General features: G+C 41.3%; 1 protein-coding gene across 1 annotated transcript; it reads left to right on the forward strand.

Annotated features, from left to right (window-relative positions):
- The first annotated feature begins 8965 nt into the window (after positions 1 to 8965).
- Positions 8966 to 11689, forward strand: mstnb (myostatin b). The gene is made up of 3 exons (XM_040027551.1): positions 8966 to 9555; positions 9864 to 10234; positions 10988 to 11689. The coding sequence occupies exons 1-3, from the start codon at positions 9177 to 9179 to the stop codon at positions 11366 to 11368; spliced, it is 1131 nt and encodes a 376-aa protein (XP_039883485.1). The 5' UTR covers positions 8966 to 9176; the 3' UTR covers positions 11369 to 11689.
- The last annotated feature ends 11801 nt before the right edge of the window (positions 11690 to 23490 follow it).

Here is a 23490-nt window from a genome sequence, read left to right on the forward strand (position 1 = left end):
ATTTGTAATATTTGAACACTGAACAGCAGAAGGAGCTTCTTTAAACACAAAAAATTGCATCAAGAAAATGATAACGCTTCGCTCCAGCATTGATTTGAACTCAACGACAGGGCACTACAGCCCTTCAGACTCTGCATCTCAGAGAATCTGTCCTTAGTGTGAGTAAAGCCTGTCTGTGGGAACACCTGCTGGTGTCAGATAGCGTAAAATGAGTGACCTTTAAAACCATGAATCACTTTTCCCCAAAAGGAAGCATCACCTGGAAAACACAGATGTTTGGATGAAGACTGATATTCACACTGGGTCTGAGATTTTCTTTTCTCAATTCTGTGAAAGGTGCAACTCGACGCTTTTCTTTTGTATGACCTGCATTTATAAATGTGTAAACACGGGAAATGCAGTCAAAGCTGACATCAATATTTCTGGCAGTATCTTTAAGAAACAGAATTGGAGGCAGAAATGAAAACTACGACTCAGCCTCCAGCATGAGAACTTTAAAGAAAATGTGCATCTTGACTTGCATTAACAGCTCAAACTCTGGCTGTCAGGCCCTGCTCGTGTTTGTGTGTTTTTCTAAGCCAGCCTTTCATTCACAGAAAGCAGTTTTTTAGGAAAACAGTCAGATTAGCCTTTTCTCGTGTTTATCAGAAGCAAAACATCCGATTAGCACGACCTCTAATCTCCAGTTTGCTCATAACATGTTTGGAGGGAGATTAATCTGCCCACGCAGGAACATTATGATTAATGTGTTTGATTTTTGGAGTGTTTGGGTTACATAGCGCACCAATATGGTGCCGCTCATCATCACTGAACTCACAGAAACAATTCAACCTGTGAGCTGTGGCTCAGAACTTTGTTTTTAAAGAGGCTGCTGCTCTTCTGTAAAGCTGGCACAGTTTGAAGCACCGAATAGCATCAGATAGCCCTCCCAGTGCAGTGTGGATGTATTTGCTGCTTTTATTGGTCAGTTTTATGTCAGCACAGACTGGAGACGTGGAGAGAAGGCAAGCGGTGACCATACCCTGCCACTTACTTTTATGGCTTTATTAGCAGTTGGCTCCTGCTATTGTGGTTCATCCTTGCAGTTATTTTATTACTTCAATACTCAAAGCTGTTGTCTCTGCAAACAGCTGTGTGGCAGTTTAAGCGACAGCTCGCAGTAATGACTTCAGTTGAGGGTAAATTCCACCTGTCTGATGCCACTTTGACGCACAACAAACTGACCTGTCAGCATCCACCAAGCTGCCAGTGACCCATTTACAGTTTAGGGGTTGGTTCACATCCACTCCTTTGTATGTAATGTGTTTATCCAAATGGAATGGCTCATAACAATGGGTATGAAACTTAATTTGAAAAGTAAAAACCTCTAATTTCTGAAAATGTATTTGTTTGAAATTATCTTGGGACCTGTCGGATATTAAAGGGACATTTCACCCATAAATGTACATATGGGTGAGACCCCTCTGGCCTGTGATGCTATTCATCTGTTTTAGTGTGAGCTGTCAACAGCAGCAACATTTATTTCCTGAAATCATGATTCAGTCCTCAAAAGAAAAAAATATTAAGAAAAACAACCTGTGACAATTGACTGTATATAAAAGATGGACGAGGCTTACAGCTGTGAAAAATAAAGGTTATGTGGAAGTGAATTACAGAACTGGTTGTTTAAAGGTCCAAAGAAAAAAAAAAAAGGTCAATTCATTTTATTTTTGCACCACCAAATCACAACAACAGTCGCTTCGAGCTGCTTTATATTGTAAGATAAAGACTAAAACATTACAAATAAAAGCCAACAATTAAACAACCCACACTGAGCGAGCACTTGGTGACAGTGGGAAGGAAAAACTCCCTTTTTAAAAGGAACCGGCAGTTGATGTCTTTCTGGGTTCAGTCTCTAGTTTCAGGTCTTATTGAACACAGCTTGATATTCAGTTTGTACATTACAGTACCCATTAGAGTCTAACAGGAGACAGCTCATTGGCTAATGATGTATCAATCACAAAAGTTTTTTTTTTAAATATTTTTGAGTAATATTTTGAGTCATGATTTCTGGAAACAGACATTAGATGGGAGGTTTAAAAAAAAGCATTTCTATATATTCCTCTATATGTAAGAAAAAGCAGACAGAATTGACCAAATTTGGCATCTCACACAAAAACAAACAATGATAGACACCACTATGGCCAGAGGAGTTCAGGAGTGAGCCTTTAAAGCTGGCTCATTGCCATTAAGGACTTGGGCGGTTTAAACCTTATTCCAGATGCACTGGCGCTCTTGTTAGAGATAAAAGGTTAAATGTCATGGCTTTGTGCTTTTTCTTCTTGAGGGCAGGTAGCAATATTTCTCAGGTATACACTGACACGATGTGGACAACCCCCCCAAAAAACAATCGAACAAAAAAAGAAACTAGGCCCTAAAACATTTCCCCCAAAAAGCTGCTAGTTTTTTTTATTCACTCTTCTTTCTGTTGATGAGCCAAATGTTTCTTGAAAGTGTGTCAATCCTCCTCGTGCCCTGGTTTCTTTGCGCTGGCCGCCTATACGATCCAAGTCCTGTCAAAGTTCCAAAACTGCACGACTTGTGTGCAGAGAATATCCTGGAGGGCAGGAAGCGCATCATTTGTACCCTGGATTTCCTGGACTCGTTTTGAGGACATGTTTGGAAGGAGGGCTGCAGCCAAGCCTGTCTAATTGCAGAGCTGGAGGATAATGCTCCTCGTGGATCTCCAGGGAGGCCATTAGGAGCCCACAGAGCCTTTTGTCAGACCGGAAGGAGTCACACAGCTGGGTGTGTTTCTGACCTGCTGATACCAGTTTTCAAGTGAGAGCCTTCACCAAATGAAGGGATCTATAAATAAGATCCTCCGTAAGAGGAGAGAATCTTGGCCCCAGGACAACATCAGTGGACGGGATAGACTTTCACTGGCAAGGAGGAACATTGTGATTCCGGGCATATCTGATAGGATTTCTTATGAGGGCAGCCACGAAGAGCCAGCACCTACTGCGAGGCAGAGAGGGGACAAATAAGGACCGAGGAAGATGATATCTAGCTGAAGACGGTGTGCGTCAGTGAGGCTCCAGCTAAGAAACCAATAATCACAGAAACATAGATCAGAGCACTCTGGTCACTTTGGAGGAGGTTTTTTAGTCTCAGTCCATGTAAATCAAATCCTAAAGTAGCTCAATTACTAATGCCTCATTCATACTCCTCCTCACAAGTAGGTGGAGTGACTCTGAATGATGGTCAGAGCAGCTCGTCCCAGCCTCACCTTTCCACTGCGACACACCTCCCCCCGTCATGGCACGTCACATTCAATGTAGGGGATGTCGCTGTAGCGGCGGTCTACCTCCACCCACTGCTGCACGGCCCGGGCCACGATCTCCTCTGATAGCTTCTGGGCGTACTCCAGCAGCACCGGGTTGACCTGAGGGGAGCTCTCCGGTGAACCCATCTCTGAATGAACTAAGTAGGCTTTCTCACCCCTTGTCCCTTTGCTCTTTCCCTCCACCTTCTCCGTGGAGTTTGCATTTTGGGCCACCGAGTCGCTCCTCTTGGATTTGACGCACCCCATACTCTGGAGGATGTAGCATTGATTCAGTTTAGGGTGGGGGGTGTAGGATGGCAGTGAGGAGCCAGAGTCTTTGGTTAGATTTCCAACACCAACATTTCTTTTTTACCTCTGGAGGGGAGCTGTGTTCCTGCTGCAGTCACTGTCATCCACTCCCACTCGTAGCCATGTCTCTGAGCACAACAGGTGCGATGGTCGGGGTGGTGTTACACAGCTGCGGGTGGGGTTTTAGTGGGTTGACCGGCTAGGAGGCCCATCCCTGTGTGGGTCTGACAGTCCGGCAGCTTTCTTGACCAGATCTCACACCTTCCTTGGCTGCAGATAGAGAAGAGACAGAGACAGGATTGTTTAAAGTGATTTATTTTCCACTAGAGTAAAAACAGTCTAAAAATACCAGATGGTGGGGAGCGAGGGGAGGATTGTGGACGAATTTCACAGTGGCTGTGACCCTGGGCTCCAGGGGCTGGTTCGAATTCAGGGCCTTGAAGTTGGCTCACCTCTGCAGGGTCACTTTTAACCACGCTCCACTCTTCTGCACATCCACTGTGTTACTCATCCACCCTCCTCCTCCTCTTCCTCCTCTACTAACTCGTGTTTTATGACTCAATCCCCCTCGCCCTATTTTGTATAGCATGACACAGGCACGTCTGTCTCTGGCCTGAGTGCCCTGATGCTGTTTTGTTGTAAGCCCGTGTCTCCCATCTGTTCCACTAAGCGAGCCTTGCAGCCTGATTCGCAGTGACAGCTCCTCTATTTTTTTTTCTAGGACTGGAGGCCTCAGTGCACAGCAAACATGTGCTTCATTCAGAAAGCTGCATGTAGTCTGCACAACACGCAGCACATGAATGATTCATGCAGAGCCGGGGAGTCTCCCTGTGAGTACAACAACATTTGGAGGTGCGGGCAGACATCAACACAGGAAATCCGCATCCACAGCTGATGTTATGTTAATGAGCTTAAATGGCTACAAACAGTTGCCTTAGTATGAAAAACTGAGAGCACCCGTTAGATGTCTGACAGACACATGGGATTTGGATTAAACGTGATTTGAACAGCACAGTGTTGCAGCTTTATCTCTACAAACATGAACATGACTGTGTAGTGGCCCAAAGAAGCTGTACATACTTCTAGAAGAGAGTCTCAGATTTCTCTCCATTCCACTTTAAAACGAAATAATCCAGCGACAGAAGAAGGAGCAATAACCCCAAGGTCGTTCATATAAACAGTAATCCATACATCATGTTGTGTCTCTGCGCTTCGCCCCCTTCTGCTTTCCAAACAGCATCCGACGGATCTGAACTTGAACCTTATTGGCTGTAATGTAAAGAGATCAAAATATCTCCACAAGTTCGTGGCGCTGCTCGCCGGTTTGGTTATTTGTGATGAAGCGCTCCGTGCCAGATTTCCAAATAATCTCCGAGCCTGGAGGGTGCGGGCTCTGCAGACTGTTTCCCCTGATGCCTTCGCGTCGGTCAGTCAACGCAGAGTGCAGCTCCGGGAGAGAAAATCACAAGTCTGGACTGAGCTGAGCACAGCGACGCTTGACGGAGGTTACCGAGCTGCAGCGGGGCTCCAGAGGAGAGAGAACCCAGACGATCCGCACCCACACGGGGCGAGCCTGCCATCTGCCGGCCAAACAAGTGACGAAACGATATGGAGGTTCATTTGTGCAGAATAAACGTGGGGCCCTAACAAAAATCACAAAAACACAAATGAGGGACAAACTGACTTCTATTTTAATTTAAACTGCTCAAAACCCCAAATGAACACTTTTTATTCAGAGTACAGCACCAAGTCAGTTAAACTTCTGGGATACTGATCCTTGGGGCGCCACCAGGGTGGGTCCAGGGGGGGGCACTGGCCACCTTCCAAAATTTGCTGGCCCTCCCAGAGGCCCTCCCTGGTAAGGCTGTCCTATGTTGGTAGTAATTCTAATAAACGTGAGCACAAAAAGCGGCAGACACCCTACAATGAGTTGAAACTTTAACTTACTATTTATTCCTGCTTAAAACTGATTATTATGGATTTCAGTTAACAGGTGATCTAGACGGGCATCAAAAAGACAACCCCTAAACAGGAATGGTTTCACAGGTGGAGGAAACTGACGTTTTCCCCTCCTCGTCTTTTTTGACTGTTTCCCATTTGGCTAGGATCAGTGTCACTACTGGTAGCATGAGCTGATACCTAGACTCTGCAGAGGTTGCGCAGGTAGCCCAACTCCTTCAGGATGGCACATCAATACGTCCGTATAATCTTAAGAGCATGGATGACTCTAAGGAGAGCTGGATAGAGCCGTAACAGGCCCCTAACCCATCAGCTGAACTGGTATCTGCTCCTTTAGGCATAGAAGATCAGGATGAGCAAAACAGAGATACAGAATGACGTCCAGCAGGCCACTGGTGTGAATGTCTCTGACAAAACAATCAGAAGCAGATTTCATGAAGCCGTGGAGAAGACTATGTTGTCGGTGACATCGTTCAGCATGACCGATGTGTTCTGGTGATGGGTCAGTGATAGTCTTGGGAGGCATATTCATAGAGGAACGCATAGACATCTACAGGCTGAGCACCAGCATCCTGACTGCTGTTGGGTATCAGGATTAAATCCTTGGACCCATTGTCAGACCCTACACTGGTACACTGGGTCCTGGGTTCCTCCTTGTGCATGACAATGTCCGACCTCATGTGGTGTGTCACAACAAGAGTATGCAGGCAGTTCCTGGACAATGATAGCATTGACTGGTGCCCACACTAACCTGACCTAAATCCAATAGGACACCTCTGGGACATTATGTTTTGGGACCTTCAGACGGTCACAGGTTGCACCTCAGATTGTTCAGGAGCTCAGTAATGTCCTGGTCCAGATCTGGGAGGAGATCACATCCACAGACACCATCCACCCTTTCTCATGCCCCAGTGTTGTCATATTTTTTTCACTTTCATTTTTGGGGTGTCTTTGAATTCAGCTGTCTGTAGGTTGATAATTTTCATCACCACCAAACAATGCGACGTAACCTATTACCCAGTCCATATCCATGCAGATATCCAGCATTATTTTTCCTGCATTGAAATCTCTTGTGTGTATAATGAGATGTGAACGTTTTCTTACTTAAAGCTCCATGGTGTAGGGGTGAATAGATTAACCTTACACATAAAATATCTCTGATTCAATTACAGGAGGAGACACAAACTCAGCCTCAGAAGATCACAAGCTAAAACATGTGCCAAATGTCTCACGTGGCTCCATCTGCTGGCAGGGTGAATCTATACCTTTTCATGTATCAGATGACCACTATACTGTGGAAATAATTAATTAACGTATCCGTCCTCTTGTCTCTTTCTGAAATGCTTTTCTCGTAAGACTCAAAAATAACTGACAATAATATTTGCAAATAAATAAATAAATAAATAAATAAATAAATAAATCTAAGACTCACCTTCCATCAGTTGCACCAGGTTATTGGAAATCTCTATTTCTTTTTATTTGAGGGAGTTTTTAATCATACTACACTTTGTGGGCACACACAATTCTCCACCTTGGGAGAAGTGTGGACACCAAATCATGTTGACATGTTAACCTGCAAGAGACCCATGATGGCAGTCTAAAACCTGATTTTAGTTTTAGTTTGTCTTATAGTGTTGACTTTGGTCACAATGCTCAACACTGTCTAGACACGAAGGAACATGAGAACAAAGGACCAAAAAGCTCTGTACTCCCACATAAAGACAGGCTGCCTTAGTCATTTATTGTACACATAAATAGAATAAAACTGCAATAAAACTATTGTTAGATTTACAAAAAAGATGTTGGCTTCATTCATAGCTCTGATTTCTTGATTGGCATGTAGATACACCCCCTATAGGCTGTTGAGAAAATAAACTAACCACTTTATTAGGTATCCCTTGCTAGTACTGTATTGGACCCTCTTGTTGAATCAATTCTTTGTGACATAGATTCGATAAGGTGCTGTAACTTTCCTCAGGGATTTTGGTTCACGTTGAGATGATAGCATCACACAGCTGCTGCACATCCATGATGTGAATGTCCTCTTCGACCACAAACAAAAATGTTCTGTTGGATTGAGATCTGGTGACTGTGGAGGCCATCTGAGTATAGTCAACTCATTGTCATGTTTACGAAACCAATTTGAGATAATCTGAGCTTTGACACACGGTGGTCAGAAAGGGATTGACATCAGCAATCCCCTATTTGGGTAGGCTGTGGTGTGTAAATGATGTACAGTTTGCATTAAGTGGTCCAAAGTGTAACAAGAAAACACCCCAACACCATCAGCCTGAAGCACTGATGCAAGACAGGCTAGATCCAAACTTTCATGGTATAAAAGCCAAAATCTGACCCTGCCATGTGAATCTAAAAGTAGAAATTGAGACATTTTTCCAGTCTTCTCCTCTGCTGATGAGCCTGTGTGAGTTGTTGTCAAAGATTCCTGTGTTAGCTGACAGGAGTAGCACACAGTGCAGGTTTGTTCTGCATACCTTGGTTGCTATGAGAGGTATATGCATTACTGTTACTATTCTATCAGCTTTAGGTTGTCCAGCCATTCTCCTTTGACCTCTGACATCAGCAGGCATTTTGACCCAGAGAAGTGTTGCTCACTGGATATTTTTTCCCCCTGGGCCATTCTCTAATGGCTAAGTATATTTATCCGAAGCAGTGGCACACAGAACAACTACACAGAACAACTTTAGATGCTACAGAATTTAAAGTACATGCAGTGCATAAAAATTAAAGACATACATTTTCAAATAGCCTTGACACCAGCAATTTATGTTTCTGATGTTAGTGTTAGTAACTGGCCACACGATGGCGCTCTTCTCTCAGGTCGTTCAGCCAACTTTGACTATTTTGAAAAGTCCTTGGCGAAGTATTTTCTACATTTTAGTTTATTCTCTTTGGCCCTGATGCCATTGCCCAATGCTCTTTTGAGAAATAATATAGTTCCAGATTTTCATGGAAGAGGATTTATTCGATTTTGACAGAAAGCCTGACCTCAACAAAGCAAATGATTTAAGTGCCACTCGATAACATTACAACTGTCATTTTTCTTCAGGTGGTAAATTCATTTAGAAATTAACATTTTAATCCAGAATCAGCCGAAAATCCAAAACGCTGCCCTTTCTCAAGGACGCAGAAAGAGATGCGAGCAAAGATATGACTGACTATTGGATATTCTTTAGAGAAGATACGCATTGTAAAGTTTAAGAAAGTGAAGAATGCAGCTTCTATCTTTATTCAAGACTTGCATTAAATTATTTGTTTTTGGGTGATATAAAACATTGTCTGAGTGAGATTATCCCGTCCAGCACATGCCCACGGCCACAGTTCCTTTATGGGTTGACAACGAAAGAAAATTTTTCTGTCAGTCGGTTAAAATTCATTGTTGCCTGTCCAGCCAATCATAGATTTTGACGACACAAAAGAGGCTAAAGTTGGAGTATAAAAAGGTGCGCGCTAATAAACTATGATGCCTATCAGTGTGGGACATTAATCCAACCCCAGTTCAGTCGCGCATCAGCTCCGACACAGTGCAAAGGATTTTTTTTTAAACAAAGCGTATTTTTAAACCAGACTTCACACCTAAGAGACAATGCATCTGTCTCAGATCGTGCTGTATCTGAGCTTGCTGATTGCTTTGGGTCCAGTAGTTCTGAGTGACCAAGAGGCGCACCAGCAGCCTTCCGTCAGCACCCCAGTAGACACGGATCAATGCGCTACCTGCGAGGTCCGGCAGCATATTAAAACCATGCGATTAAACGCGATAAAGTCTCAGATTCTGAGCAAGCTGCGAATGAAGGAAGCTCCCAACATTAGCAGAGAGATCGTGAAGCAGCTCCTGCCCAAAGCGCCGCCGCTGCAGCAGCTCCTGGATCAGTACGACGTGCTGGGAGATGACAACAGGGAAGAAGTCCTGGAGGACGACGACGAGCACGCAACCACAGAGACAATTGTGATGGTGGCAACTGAACGTAAGTGTGAATTTTCTTTATTTTTTGTGTCACTGCGTAAGCGCACTCGAACGTTTCCAAAATAATTTTTTACGCACGTGGTAGAACGCACAGGAGAGTTTATTTTTTAGAGAGCAGTCATTTTTTTCCCCACCAAGGTTTTGTGTTAAAATGTTGATGCAAAAAATTCAAAACACTTTATGAGACATGGTGTTTGGGCAGAGAGTGCGCCGAATGATTACGCATGAGTTTTACGCAATCATGCGCAAACGCGCCACTTTATTTCTCAGCGATCATGGAATTAATTTTCTTTTCCCATGTCTCCACAGCTGATTCCGCCGTCCAGGTGGACGGGCAACCAAAGTGCTGCTTTTTCTCAATTACGCAGAAGTTTCAAGTCAGTCGCGTAGTTCGAGCGCAGCTTTGGGTGCATCTGCGTCCCTCAGAAGAAGTGACCACCGTGTTCCTGCAAATCTCCCGGCTTATGCCGGTCACAGACGGGAACAGACACATACGAATCCGCTCCTTGAAGATCGACGTGAATGCCGGGGCCAGCTCTTGGCAAAGTATAGACGTCAAGCAAGTGTTGACTGTGTGGCTGCGGCAGCCGGAGACCAACTGGGGCATCGAGATCAACGCTTTCGATTCGAGGGGAAATGACTTAGCTGTGACCTCCGCAGAGCCGGGAGAGGAGGGTCTGGTGAGCTCAACTTTTACTTGAAATTTAACAGGGAGCTTGTGGTTAGGTTTTCACTTTGAAACGATAAACAATAGATGGAGCTTGGTCTCATATGTCTAGAGCAATAGGCTATCTGTCGCTACTGTCACAATCGGTGCATATCTAGCCATTTCTAAAGCGCCTAGGTTCAGAAAACTGTTAATGCGTCTCTGTACAGAGGGTGAGACTTTAACTTCCAGTGTGCAGAGAGGCTTTGCAGGCTCAGCAGGCGTTTAAACATTCCTGCATTTCACTGCTGGAAGAAGGAATCAGGATCAAGACTTTTGAAAGCTGTTAATCAACACAGACTCCATGTAGGCGCACACCTGCATTTGGACAAGCGCCCGGTCCACAATAACCTCAAATCTTATTGCTTGATTACATAAAAGTTCACCTGCTCCACATTCCTTTAAGTATTCAGTGTGGCTGTGCAAATCAGAGTAATTGCTGGCACATACACACACAGAGCTACTATCAATGACAAACATCCATCACAGAGCTCTAATAATGGCACCTGGCACTGGGGCAATTAGAATAACTAGACAGCTGTGGCTAACCAACCATCAGATGATTTAATTTCTGCATAACTCAAAGTTTCATAATATTATCGTGCCATGTTTGAAAACTGACAGCCGCAGGGCAGCGGATTAAAAGATGAAAAGCTGAATGCTGTCACCCACCTCCACCTGCAAACCTGTTATTATCAGATTGTTCACACACACTCTGTTGTTTCAGCAACCGTTCATGGAGGTGAAGATTTCAGAGGGCCCCAGGCGTGCCCGGAGAGACTCGGGCCTGGACTGCGATGAGAACTCTCCAGAGTCCCGGTGCTGTCGCTACCCACTCACTGTGGACTTCGAGGACTTTGGCTGGGACTGGATTATTGCACCAAAACGCTACAAGGCCAACTATTGCTCTGGGGAGTGTGAGTACATGCACTTACAGAAGTACCCACACACCCACCTGGTGAACAAAGCCAACCCCAGAGGGACTGCAGGTCCCTGCTGTACCCCAACAAAGATGTCGCCAATCAACATGCTCTACTTTAACCGCAAAGAGCAAATCATCTATGGCAAGATCCCCGACATGGTGGTGGACCGTTGTGGATGCTCCTGAGTTGGGATGGAGAGAGAAAGGGGGCGGGGGCGAAGGGGCCGAGGCGCCGTCCAGCATCCTACTTTAAGACTGTTTGATACCACCAATCCACCAGTTCCAGTGCTTTCCTGCAGAACACGGTGCAATAGAATCAGAGTAGAAGCCACAAACAGCCCGACCTTCCTGCAGGGCAACGCTTTCATAGTTCTCACTTTTCTTTCCTCCAGTGAAATCTTAGCCATAGAGGCTTGAAGCCAGGTGGATGCAAGAATGCAAACACACACACACACACACACACACACACACACACACACACACACACACACACACACACACACACACACACACGCACACACACAAATATAACACATGCTGGACCTTGAAGTGAATGTAGCCAGAAATGATCACAGTTTTCCAAAACAGTGTTATTATTCTTTGTTTTTTAAATGATCTGTGCTCTGTCCATTTATACCAACATGCCGTCCGTTTATACACCACTCCACTTGTAGCTGATATACAAGCTATCACACTTGATGCTCTGTGTTTGTGATAATCATTTTTTTAGTTTTGTTTTCAGAGTGAAACCAGGAATCCTCAAGGACTTTTTGAAAGGGCTCGGAAAAAAACACAGCTGGAGACTCTTTAGGGTGATATTTCACACTGGTAGAACATGTTTTAGTACCCCTAAGTGTCCCCAAGAGTCAATGAAAAGTTAAACTACACAAAAGACTAACTAATCTGGAGATTAATCTCTCTTGTATTGCTCAAAGTTTCCCCCATAATGATGTGGTGGTTAATCTCTCTTCAGAGCCTATGGATACAAACATGTTCCACCAGTCTGAAGTACCACTTTAGGTCTTGTCAGGTCCTCACTTATTCTGTCATACATACATGCAACAATATATCCAACTGAGAGATCATTCTCCCTCAGTCGCAATTGTCAGTATCCAACCAAACAGCCCAACCTGCCCGATACACTTGAATTATTCTGATTGTAAATTCACATGACTGGACAGAAGGACTTGAACTGAAGGCACGATGAATGCAGCCTCCAAATGAAAGTGTGTTTAAGACAGAAAACGATGTGAATGTCGAAATCATGTTTAGACTCTGTCTTACAAACACAGTTTGCACTATGGCACACCAATAGAAAGAATTGGTTGCTACAAAAAAAAGTTGTAAAAACTGATTTTGATATGTTTGCTAATTTGTATTGTATTCATATGGCATTTGTTTCCAGTAGGAGTTGCCTTTCTGAACCATTGTTGGTAAATATGTAAAACTGCAACCTAGCAAGATAAATGTTGTAATGCAGCAACTCTATATACTTGTTTTAACAAATAAAATTTCTAGCTTGTTTGAAGAGTTCTGTTTCTTTGATTAGCTGACATCTCGACGAAGCTCATTTTCAGTCATAAACCTCGATAGAATTTGTTATTAGAGCTGCTTCAGAGAAAGCTTTGCGGTCACGTTTCAGTATCCAAACACAACAACCTGAACCTCAATATCGCAGTCCCCCTCCTGTCACACTCCAGCAGCTGAGAATCTTTATGTCTTCAGCACATGGTGCAAGCTGATACAGCCAGTGCGTGACTGTGTGTATGTGTGTGTGCAAAAAACAAATTCCAGCACTCGTCCTCCCTCCATCTACCGGACTACACCTGCACAATCCCGTCACCGCCCGTTTTTCTTATGCACGGCTCAGCCCAATTTCCCTGACTCTGCTTTTTTTTCCCCATGAAGGGATGTTGAAAGTGTTGTAGTCTAATGAGAGGATGTGAACTCTGGTGCGCTCTGACAGCATGACCTATTCTACTGACAGCCTCATTGAGGCCTGACTTCCGCCCGGTAGAGGGCGAATTGAGCGCCACCCGTGAGAGCCACTTCCTTTCCTGCTGAGAGCTGGAAAACTGCCATGAAGATCAGCCACAGCGCAGAGCCGAGCCTGGGCAGAGTGGATCCACAGATCCACAGATTTGCTAATTTAAACGTTTGTGGGCAGAACCGTTTAAAAAAAGTGTACCATTTACCAGTTTAACTATCCTCCTACACTAGTGCTCTTTACATGTAAGACATGGACACAAGAATTTTATAACTTTCCAAAAGTTAAACTTCACAATATTAAACAGATACCAAAATTTATTTTGCAATTCTTCTTAAATTATGATCTAATTTAAGTATCCAAAATTCTTACAGATACGTGCAACACAACACATTATGCTGTAATTATTTTTAGATTAATGACTACATTTGGAGTTCTTTAAATGAAAGGAAATACAATTAATACAGTGAGTTTGTTTTAGGCATGAATACTTTAGCGGAACAGACAGATTACTGTTATGAGTGTGTTTTGCATTTCTGAGTATCCTAACATCCTCCTCGACCATTTTACAGGGATTTTTGAATCTATAGAGTCATACGGTCCAGGCTAAATAAAGGTTAAACACTATAAATAAACCTTGGTATTTTCAGAGACAAGCTCAGATATGTTATTACTGAAATATAGAAGTGCACAAATCAGATTCACTGTATCAGTATTTTCTAGGCAATTGTTTACCAAATTCTGGGACACAATAAAGTCTGAAAATGATGGTGAAATAAAGATTTATGAAGCAGGGTCAATTGAATGATCTACAGAAAGTAGAAAAAAGAATGGTCCATAAAGACTGTTGCAAAAACTACCAGACACGGTTGTAGCTAGTCTGGAGCCTGAATACAGCTTTTTGGATAAGTTAGCTAATGCTGACATGGAGTCATGCAAAAAAAGATCTAGAAACCAAGCATTGCTTCTTAAAGAAACCTGAGCTGCTTCTAAAGGTGTGAATACAGGTGTGTCTTGACATTTATGGGATATGCTTTGGTGTGGCTTGGGCACAGAAATATTTGAAAAGCAGAATATGAGTAGCCGAATCTCCCGTTTTTTCATTATAAACTACACATTACTATTATAGGCACACTATAGATATTGTATGGGCATTATAGAGCTCCTCAAACTCCCCTTACTACATTATAAGCATAAGTTAGTATTTTAAGTGCAGGCTGTAATACCTCGCTTAAATGGCATTTTAGAAGTTAACATACAATCTTGTTTTCTTTGAAGACATTGTTCCCTGTTCCTGTTGCCCTGTTTACTTTTAACATTAGTTTTTCAAGATGTTTTGTCCATTATTAGTGTAACTGAATAAAAAAACCCATAAAATAAAAGAAATGATCTATTTTATATATTAGTTATCTGTTCAGTATTCAATTAAATCACAAGAAGTTCATAAATAAAGATTCCCTAGTTAACTCAAAATTAAGAAAAAATCCTGGGTGAAATATAAAATCTTAATGATAGCCATTTTAGAAGTTATTAAATTAAAAACTCAAAAAAATATTATAAATAGGTATAAATAATGTTTCATTGTCTTTTATGATTTTACAGTTGTAAAACTGCTCAGATTGTGGGTTTGGGAACATAAAACTTAGTGACATCCTGCAGCCACATGAGCTGCTCTGATTCAGTAATGACTGCCTATCTTTTTCATTCATAAGCTGCTTGTTTCGGGCAGACAGCAGCTGCTCTTCCACAGTGTTCACTGCAGTGTGTTGTTTGTGAACAGGAGCTGGGAAACATTTCCACTGAGCATCATTACATCTGTCAGGAGTCCGACCCTGGAGGACCGTATCCGCCAGCAACATTCCACCTCTGACAGGTGAGGAAGTGAGAGTGAGAACGGGAAGAAGGATGTTCAGGGGTGAAAGAGTAGTCCAAGGCAGCTGGAGACCCCGTTATTGGATAGGATTCCTGTTGCGTAAATTTAATAGAAATTGAATGGATTAAACATACTCTTTGTTAAGTGTGCATTCACAAATAGCCATTAATAACATATGATAAGGTTGCTTGATGATTTTTTAGTAATTATATGAAAATGCGTACTTAAGGGAATCAAGTAATGATTATGGAAATCAAATAGATTTACCAAAACTAGAGGTGATTGAATTTAAATTTTTTGTTTTAAATTTATTCTTCTTCTTCTTCTTTTTTTTTTTTACTCTTTTCAGTTTAGCTTTTCGTTGGTTAAAATGGTTTCAGTTGAGTTTTTATTAGTTTCTATGTTAGTGTTTGTTTTTCTGATATGAAGTTAACAACATTACAATAACACAATAAACCTAAACCCTAGGCACGCCATGTAGACAGTCTCAATAAACATATTCAGCAGAACATCTTCAGGCTGGTTTGTTGACAAACTAACAAAGACTAAAGATAAAGACATTTCCTGTGTATTCCATATGCTTTTTACTTACTTTTATTTATTTCTATAGACGAGTAAAAATTAATTTTTCCACAGATTTAAATTTTACTTAAATGCCATAAACATGGCCACAAATCCAGATCTTTTTCTCTCTCTCTTTAACTCTACAGGGAACTGGCTGAAGAGTAGTCTTTGCTTTATGTTTTGGAATATTTATATATTGCTATTATATTTATATAATAGTTTTGGTAGGCTACTAAAACCATAAAAATATACATTTAAAGGACTAAAATGAAACATCAGCAAAACACAAATCTTGTGTTAACATTTATAACTGGAACTGTAGACTAAGAATTTACAGCTCCAATCGTGCCTTTATGTTACTGTAATAAAGCCTAATTGCACTTGGAGTGAAATACTTCTGCCCGCATCTTCAGAATGACGTTACACGCTTATATTTAGCATGTTGAAAATCTAGTTGGGTTGTGTGTGTAGGAAGATAGCTAGGTAGGATGGGTAGATAGGGTGGGTTGGTAGGTCTGGACCAAAGTGACAAAAATAATTATAATACAAAATAGCACAAGACCAATATCCATGCCTGTATTTAAAAAAAAAGAGAGATAAAAATGTGGCTCTAAGAGTGTGCAGCCATGCTATTTGGGTTTTGCTTTAATATTTATATTTTTGTGTACTTGAAATAATAATCTGTGTCTTGACTTGAAAGCACTTTGGCTCAATTCCTGTTGTTTTTCAAGTGTGCTTTAAAAAAAAGGGACTTCTTGCTGATGTTGATGTTGTAGTGGGTATAGTACAATACTGTACTTGAACATGAGTAGCAATATGGTGATGAAATGAAAGAACTAAGTATGACTGGAAGTTATTACAAGTCACACTCTGGAGATCATTAATGTCTGTACCAAATTTTGGACCTCAAGGTTGCAGTAGGGAAAAGACAAGGGATTACTAAAGTCATCAAGACATCCCATCTAGGGAACATGAATGTCTTTAGAGACTTCTGAACCAATCCACAAAGGGGATATTGAGCTGGTTAACGTGGAAAAGTGGAGTGAAAGTCAAGAGATCAAAATAATCTGGATCTTATCCTCTATAGTAAGTCTGTAGCACATTTGATATACATTTGCTAAAGATTTTATAGTTGGAGAAACATTTTATTTCTGAATCAGATGGGCGAGACATTCGGCTGACCAACAACTAGCAGCAAAAAATGACTTAAAAAGAGGCTGAAAAGGTTCAAAAGGAAAAACTCCAAAAACTGAAGAGCTTGCCAACGTTATTAGAATTTATCTGCAGATAAAACATAGAAATTTGTGCCAAATTCAATCACAATCAATCCAGTTGGAGGACAGATATTTCATTTGGAGTTATAAATGTCCTCCTTATGGTCAGGGGATCAACAGAGTAATAATGATACATTCTCTAGACACCATTTATGATTTACTATTGCTATTTTTACTGTGCATTTATACACTTTATAACATTGGGAATTTACTGTATGCCTTTTCATTGCCTATCAATAAACATATTTTTGTAAGCAAGCTACAAAGGGACACATATCCATTTAAGGTAATAAGATAAGAACAGAAAATTTGTTTTAACAACAGTAATTAGAGTTTATATATTGTTTGTATCGACTAATTGTTGATAATCAGTTTAACACAGTTGATGGATGGTTTACAATATTCACAGTTTTCAGACTGCAACATTTCTTTTCCTCCTACACCTCCTTCAACAAGCCCTCAAGATTCCCCAAACATCTGGACAAATTAAAACGATGCCCTGGGGCTTGCCAGGTGCATCCCAAAACATCTGGAGCCTTTAACAGATGTGCAAAGCATACCATCTGGAGAAGTGTTTCAGCAGTTAGATAGCTCAGTGGTAAAGGTCTTCCTGCACAAGCAGCAAGGTTCAAGGATGGCAAGAGGCCACAAAGTTGGATAAAACCGTTAAATACCATTCTAAACAATGTTTATAGCAATAATGTATTTTCCTAGTGCAGAAAAAAGAAAACTGACACCTATTTCAAGCTGATATGTGGACCTGTAAGGCTCCGTCTGAAAACACTGGTATATGTGTGGGAGTATGATAAGTACGCATTTTAAAAGTTTAGTTATGTACCATTGTACCGTTATCAATGTATGAATAGGCTTTAACACTTAAACCCCCGCTCCAAAAGATTAACAATGCACCTATAAGATGTTTGAAGACCAGCAATAAACTAACAGTGAACTTGTTAACTACCAGTCAATGGGCTTTAAAACATGGCTAGTGCTACATGCTAAAAAGCCTGATGATCCAAAGACAAAAAGGAACACAGCAACCAAAAAGCTTTGAAAAATAATGCAAAATGAAGCTTGCGCCAGTATCCAGCAGGTTGTGACAATTATGCACACTTCTTTCAGGGCAGAGTGGGGTTGGGGATGCTCTTTAATTAGCAATGTATTTTTAAATGAAAAATGCCTGATTCCTAATAACATTACCCAAAAGAAAGCTAGTTTTCTCGAGTGAAGCCTGTCTGGACTAATGAGTATGACATCCGTGCAAAACTGTAGCCAACATCAGCAACACACTAGCTTCATTAAGAACACGCTGACTGTCTTTTATTTTAAATTAAAATAACCCTGAGATGTCTTTATTGTGGCTAATTTAGCAAGCTTCCTTGATAATATTGACAAATTGCTAGCTAACTTGCATATTTGATCTGGCATAAAATCTGCCTTTCTGACACAGCACTATTTATCAGGGCCTGGGAATGGCAGTAGCAGTACACTGACTTATGATTGCAAAGTTTTGGTTTGTGAAATCCTATTTCAAAGTCTCAAGATCAGTGCTTTTACCATTGGCATCTTTTCAAACTAGATGAGTAAGTAACAAGTAAGTCTTAGATCTACTTGATAAATCTTACATTTACTGGTTAACAATTTGTGAATAGAAATTGCTTGAGAGTTTTCTGCCGTATTGGATGTGATACAACCATTGGTGACGAGGGGAGAAATACATGTTCCCTCCCTGACTGGTTGGCAAGTGGGTGCTGGAGGCTGCTGGTTGCTGCTAGATGAAATTGGCTGCAAAGAGGATGTGGCACCAAAAACCTCTTAGTAATTGTTAGGGTTATTACCAGATTGCTGCAATTGCCACAGTTTGCATAAAAGTTGCAGAATGGCTTGCAAACATTTGCTAAATAACCCCTGGGCAAGTGAAACTTTAAAAAGTGCAAGGCAAACTACAAGCAGCTGGTTTGTGTCCTACTCTTGACAGTTTCACAACCAGTTAGTGAGCAGTTCCCAAATATCTGCAGGCAAACACTCACCATCTACAATGACCAGTTTCACCTAGTGACAGATGGTTGCTAAGTGGTTACCAACCAGTCTCTAAGGTTCTCTAACTGGGGCCTAATGGACGATATTTACCCTATTTGGTGTTGATAGGTTCATCACATACAAGTTCAAGCTTTCTTGTCATCATGGTGCAGTCACAGTGCAACAACCATGATATAAATTACAATATTACAATATATACAATATTGCAAACTAACAGAGCAGGACAGTCCATTTTGGCCTAATTTAAGAAACCTCCAAATTACCCATTTGTCACAAAATTAAAAGAAGAGGTCAATTTATAAGTGAAACTGGCGTCTGTTAAGTAACTCTCCTTTATAGGAAAATTTTAAACCTTATTCCATGAAAATACATTGATTAGTGGTTATGATAAACACCCCTCAAAATCCAAATGACTTCTGACTTAAACAATGTGCCCCTGGGAAGACACTTCATCTTACGAGGGCATGATGTTTAAAATCCAGGTTGTAATCACTTAAACAACCAGGAGAAGATGATCATATCAGGCAAGATTGACAGGTTGTTTATTAAAATGTCTCTCGGGCCCCCAGAAAGCAATGAAAAGCAATAAAATCAGCCAGTCTGGGACATGATAAGGGCCAGATGGCCAGCTGCTGAATGCTACCTGTCTTCACCTCTATAGTGATTTATCCTTCCCGTCTGCGCTCTGCTTGCTATTTCACTTAGCAATGAGGAATCACTACTCCAACCCCAAAACTGACAGTCACCTCTGGGAAGCTATCGCTTGATTAATGACTTTGTAAGGCTGCTGGAAGCTTGGAGCGAGGACAAATTTGGTGTTCACTCCAGATATGTTTACAAAATTCCTCAATGTCAGTGTTTGTTTGTGAGGAGGGGTTAGGTGACGAGCAAAAAATGTGACCCCAAGTTCCAAGGCAGCTGAGCATTGCCTCTCCTGGGACAGAGAGCTGACAGTGATGAAGGGTAGATGTTCCTCTAAGGAGACAACGGGAGGGAGGATTATGGAAACCTCCTGTCTCCCAATGATATGCCTGTGCTCTTAACAGAGACGGATGTAGAATAGTATCAGGTATGTGTCAAAGAGGGCTGGATTGGTTTTGACATCTCAGAAATAACATTTATGGTACATTTTTACAGATTAATGCACACAATTAATTTTACAAGAGGATTGGTTGAGTGACATTCATGCAGCAAGCAGGAATTTCCAGAATAGGCCTCGGTGGATAGATCCAAGAGACTGTCTGAGCATGGGCTTGACATTTATTGATATGGAAAAAAACATTAGGTTTCGAAAGTTTATGGCAAATTTATTTGAAACATAAGCAGTGTTTATTTATAGGTTTGTTTCTTTCAAAGCTAAAAACATCATATGACTAAAAGGGACCTACTTAAAGCAGTTATTCCTTCGAAAAAATAGATATTTCTTGAGCTAGACAGCAGTAGCATTTTCTTTAATTACCTAAAACATATTCCTCCAATTAGCACATCTTGGGATATAACCTCTTGCTACTGGAATTGATGACAAGTAATAAAAAATTACAAACACCAGACTTGATGGCCCCATCGAAGATGCCCTTGACCCATGAAATTGATTTTCGTGTGACTGTAAATTCTCCAATGGTTGGGAACCTGTGGATTTTTAATGGCCATTGCATTAGTGTGTGTGCCTGAAGCCCATAAAAACAACTGAGTAGCCGTTCAGTGGTTAGCAGAAAAGTGCAGAGTCACAGCAAGGCACCAGCACCAATTACCAGCCAAGAAACAAAGTAGATGCAGCAAAGTAGTCCCATATGGACCGGTGGTATGTTAACAGCTTTGATAAATGTTTTCTGAGTGGTGCTGATAATAAGAAGATTTTGATTCTGGTGGTAGATTAAAGACTTCTTTGGGGGCCTGAGTAAGAGTATTTAATGTCTTTAAAGTTCTGTGCACTCAGAGTACACTAATGATATACAATTAAAATTATAATTACCATGTACTATCTCAGTAGGTTGTTTTCAGTACAGTTTATTTATTGGCAGATTTACACAAAAACTACCTTAGCTTATTTTCATGAAAGTTGGTGAAAAAGTGAAGCAGGGATAAAACAAAAACCCATTGAATTGCCTGCACCATTAATACTGTAACTCCAGCAATGAGTTGAATTTGGAGGGACATTTGTCCATGTAACTTCTTAATCACCTTCCTGAGTTTCAACAGACAAGAAAGCCTGGGATCTAGCAGAGTTAAAAGCACCTTAACACGTCAGCTCTGTCATCTTGGTTTTCCATCTTGTTGGTTTTTGGGCAGAAAAGACATTTTTTCCCAGTCTTGTCATAGATCGATACCAGGCTTCACAAGCGTAATCATGCAGACTTTTGCTTTATGAAGGAATTTATCCATCAAAAGCAATTAAAACCAACAGGAGGGACGGTCAAATCAAAATCAAACTTGGTACATTTCAAGGAATGTGTAAAATAACATCTGGCATGTGACCGAGGCTGAGCATGACGAAAAAATACACATTTTTACATCATTTTAATAGCTTTAATAGCCTCTTGGGTGAATGCAGCATGCATGAAGAAGCATTAGCTCAACTCCCTTTTCTGTAACTGAGAAATGCCCATTGAACTGTCATGCCCCAGTGGCATCTATGGATCTGAGGCTCTCTGCCTATTTCTCTGGAAATATTCATGTTTCAGTAGATCTTAGGACTTACCTTAAATGCAGATGTCAGAAAATGATCGGCAGTTGCACAAATTTCATATAAGATGCAAGAATTGCAACTTTGATGTCATTTCCATGTGGCTAGAAGCCATGACAATTTATCTGAAAAGCCTTTTGTCTCAGTCCCCAAGGTTGATCACTCTGAAGACTGAAGAAGCAGTGGCTAAAGTGCCTTGAGGAGGACGGCATGTTAATGTTCTGTCAAAGGATGGATTTGTTCATCCCAGGTGGAGACAGATCCTGCCATTACGCGGAAAGAAGTTGTTCTTCTCTGTTCTTCTTGCAGGGTAGATATAAAATACCAATACATAGGTAATAACAATACATACACAGGTAGTCATAGAGTCGCATTTACCGGCACACAAGAAAATTCGTTAATAACCATTTAAAAGATTAAAAGAAGTGGGACTGCAGGTATATATATACAAGTATATAGTATACATCATGCCCACCTAAAGCCATAATTTTACTGGCTACTAAGTTTCTTGTTTCTTCTTGGTGGGTCGTCAGCTATGGTGGTAGTTTTATTTAAAACTGTTAAATTAACTGATTACTACATTTGAATGTGACAACATTATCTTTATGTCCTTTATGCATGTGGCTCAAGAAAAATGTTGTCTTTTTTATAAAGTTAGCTTCATATTTCTAAACAGAAACAGGTGGTGCTATTACCCAGAACTGAGAACAGCTTTCTGTGTGACCACTACTCATAAAAGTTCCAAAAATAGGGTGGGAAAGGGGGTTAAATATAGTTCATGTCATTTTATTTTGGATCTGATGACTCTGTTAAAGTCTATGGTTACCTCTGGGTTGCAAGAGTGGGGTACAGTTGCCCTCGTTGCCGAATAGGACCTAAAAAGCAGTAGCTGTGCACATTAGGGCAGTAACAGGAGAGGAGAAAACTATCTACATGGCGCCTTATGTGAAATTAATAAGTGGGACATACTGCAAGCAATTCAAAACTGCTCTTTTTGTTCTCGTTCTTCATGTCAGCACAATGACCAGAAAATGCCTCATTTTGATTCCAAAAAAAGTCAAAAAGAGTGCAACAGGTGGTTTAAAAGACAGCTGGCAAAATGAACCACTGCTGACCTTTTAAACATTGTGGTCACATGGTCAAAAGATGATGATCAGTTAATCCACCCCAATTACTCTGATATGCCCCCTAGATGCCGAAGACAGCGTGTACACAGCAGATTCTGCTGCTGCGCGAATTTCTGGACACAAGCAACTGTGGAGTGACTGTCCAGCAGTGGGAGTTTCAAACAAGCATCCATGTGGGAGTGAGGGACGACGAGTGGAGGGTGGAAGGGGTGAAAGGCGGGGCACGAGTTTTTGCTGGCATTTATCCCTTCCCCAGAGGCACTTTGCAGTGTGCTGGCCCTGCAGCAATGCTGAAGCCATCTGTGGGTTCTCTCAGCGGAGGCCACGTAAAACAAGACGTGTGCTGTGGTTTGACCTTTCACAGTCCTAACTATAATATTATCATAAGTTGACTGATCAGATTGCACTTTTCCCTGTGGTTGGTTTCAGTGTCCATATGCCAAAACCTTTGAGTGAAAGTCTATATGTGGTACATGGTCAGACCTGCTGAAGTACGACCAATTATCATTATGTCAGGTTGAGAAAATGATTAACACGTGAATAACTATAAACAATATACTTTTAGATTTTGACTCCCATCATTCCTCTCCTTTCTGGCACACTTTAATTTCCCCATGCTAAACGTTAAGCAAGGCATAATATGCTAATGTCTTTAGGAAGTGGCACCACTACACGTTAGCACAGTGTGAAGGATTTGCTAAACTTTGTGGTTGAAATTACAGTGCAAATCTCTGAAGCATTTAATGCAGCCAGGGATAAT

The sequence above is a fragment of the Simochromis diagramma genome, unplaced genomic scaffold, assembly GCF_900408965.1.
Source record: "Simochromis diagramma unplaced genomic scaffold, fSimDia1.1 OVJJ01000343.1, whole genome shotgun sequence".
Taxonomy (NCBI): domain Eukaryota; kingdom Metazoa; phylum Chordata; class Actinopteri; order Cichliformes; family Cichlidae; genus Simochromis; species Simochromis diagramma.

What these genes read in the sequence shown, in the direction of transcription:
- mstnb (XM_040027551.1), top strand. Translation starts at nt 9,177, where the DNA reads ATGCATCTGTCTCAGATCGTGCTGTATCTGAGCTTGCTGATTGCTTTG. An exon ending in TGTGATGGTGGCAACTGAAC is followed by an intron (nt 9,556 to 9,863) that starts GTAAGTGTGAAT and finishes ATGTCTCCACAG; the next exon opens with CTGATTCCGCCGTCCAGGTG. An exon ending in AGCCGGGAGAGGAGGGTCTG is followed by an intron (nt 10,235 to 10,987) that starts GTGAGCTCAACT and finishes CTGTTGTTTCAG; the next exon opens with CAACCGTTCATGGAGGTGAA.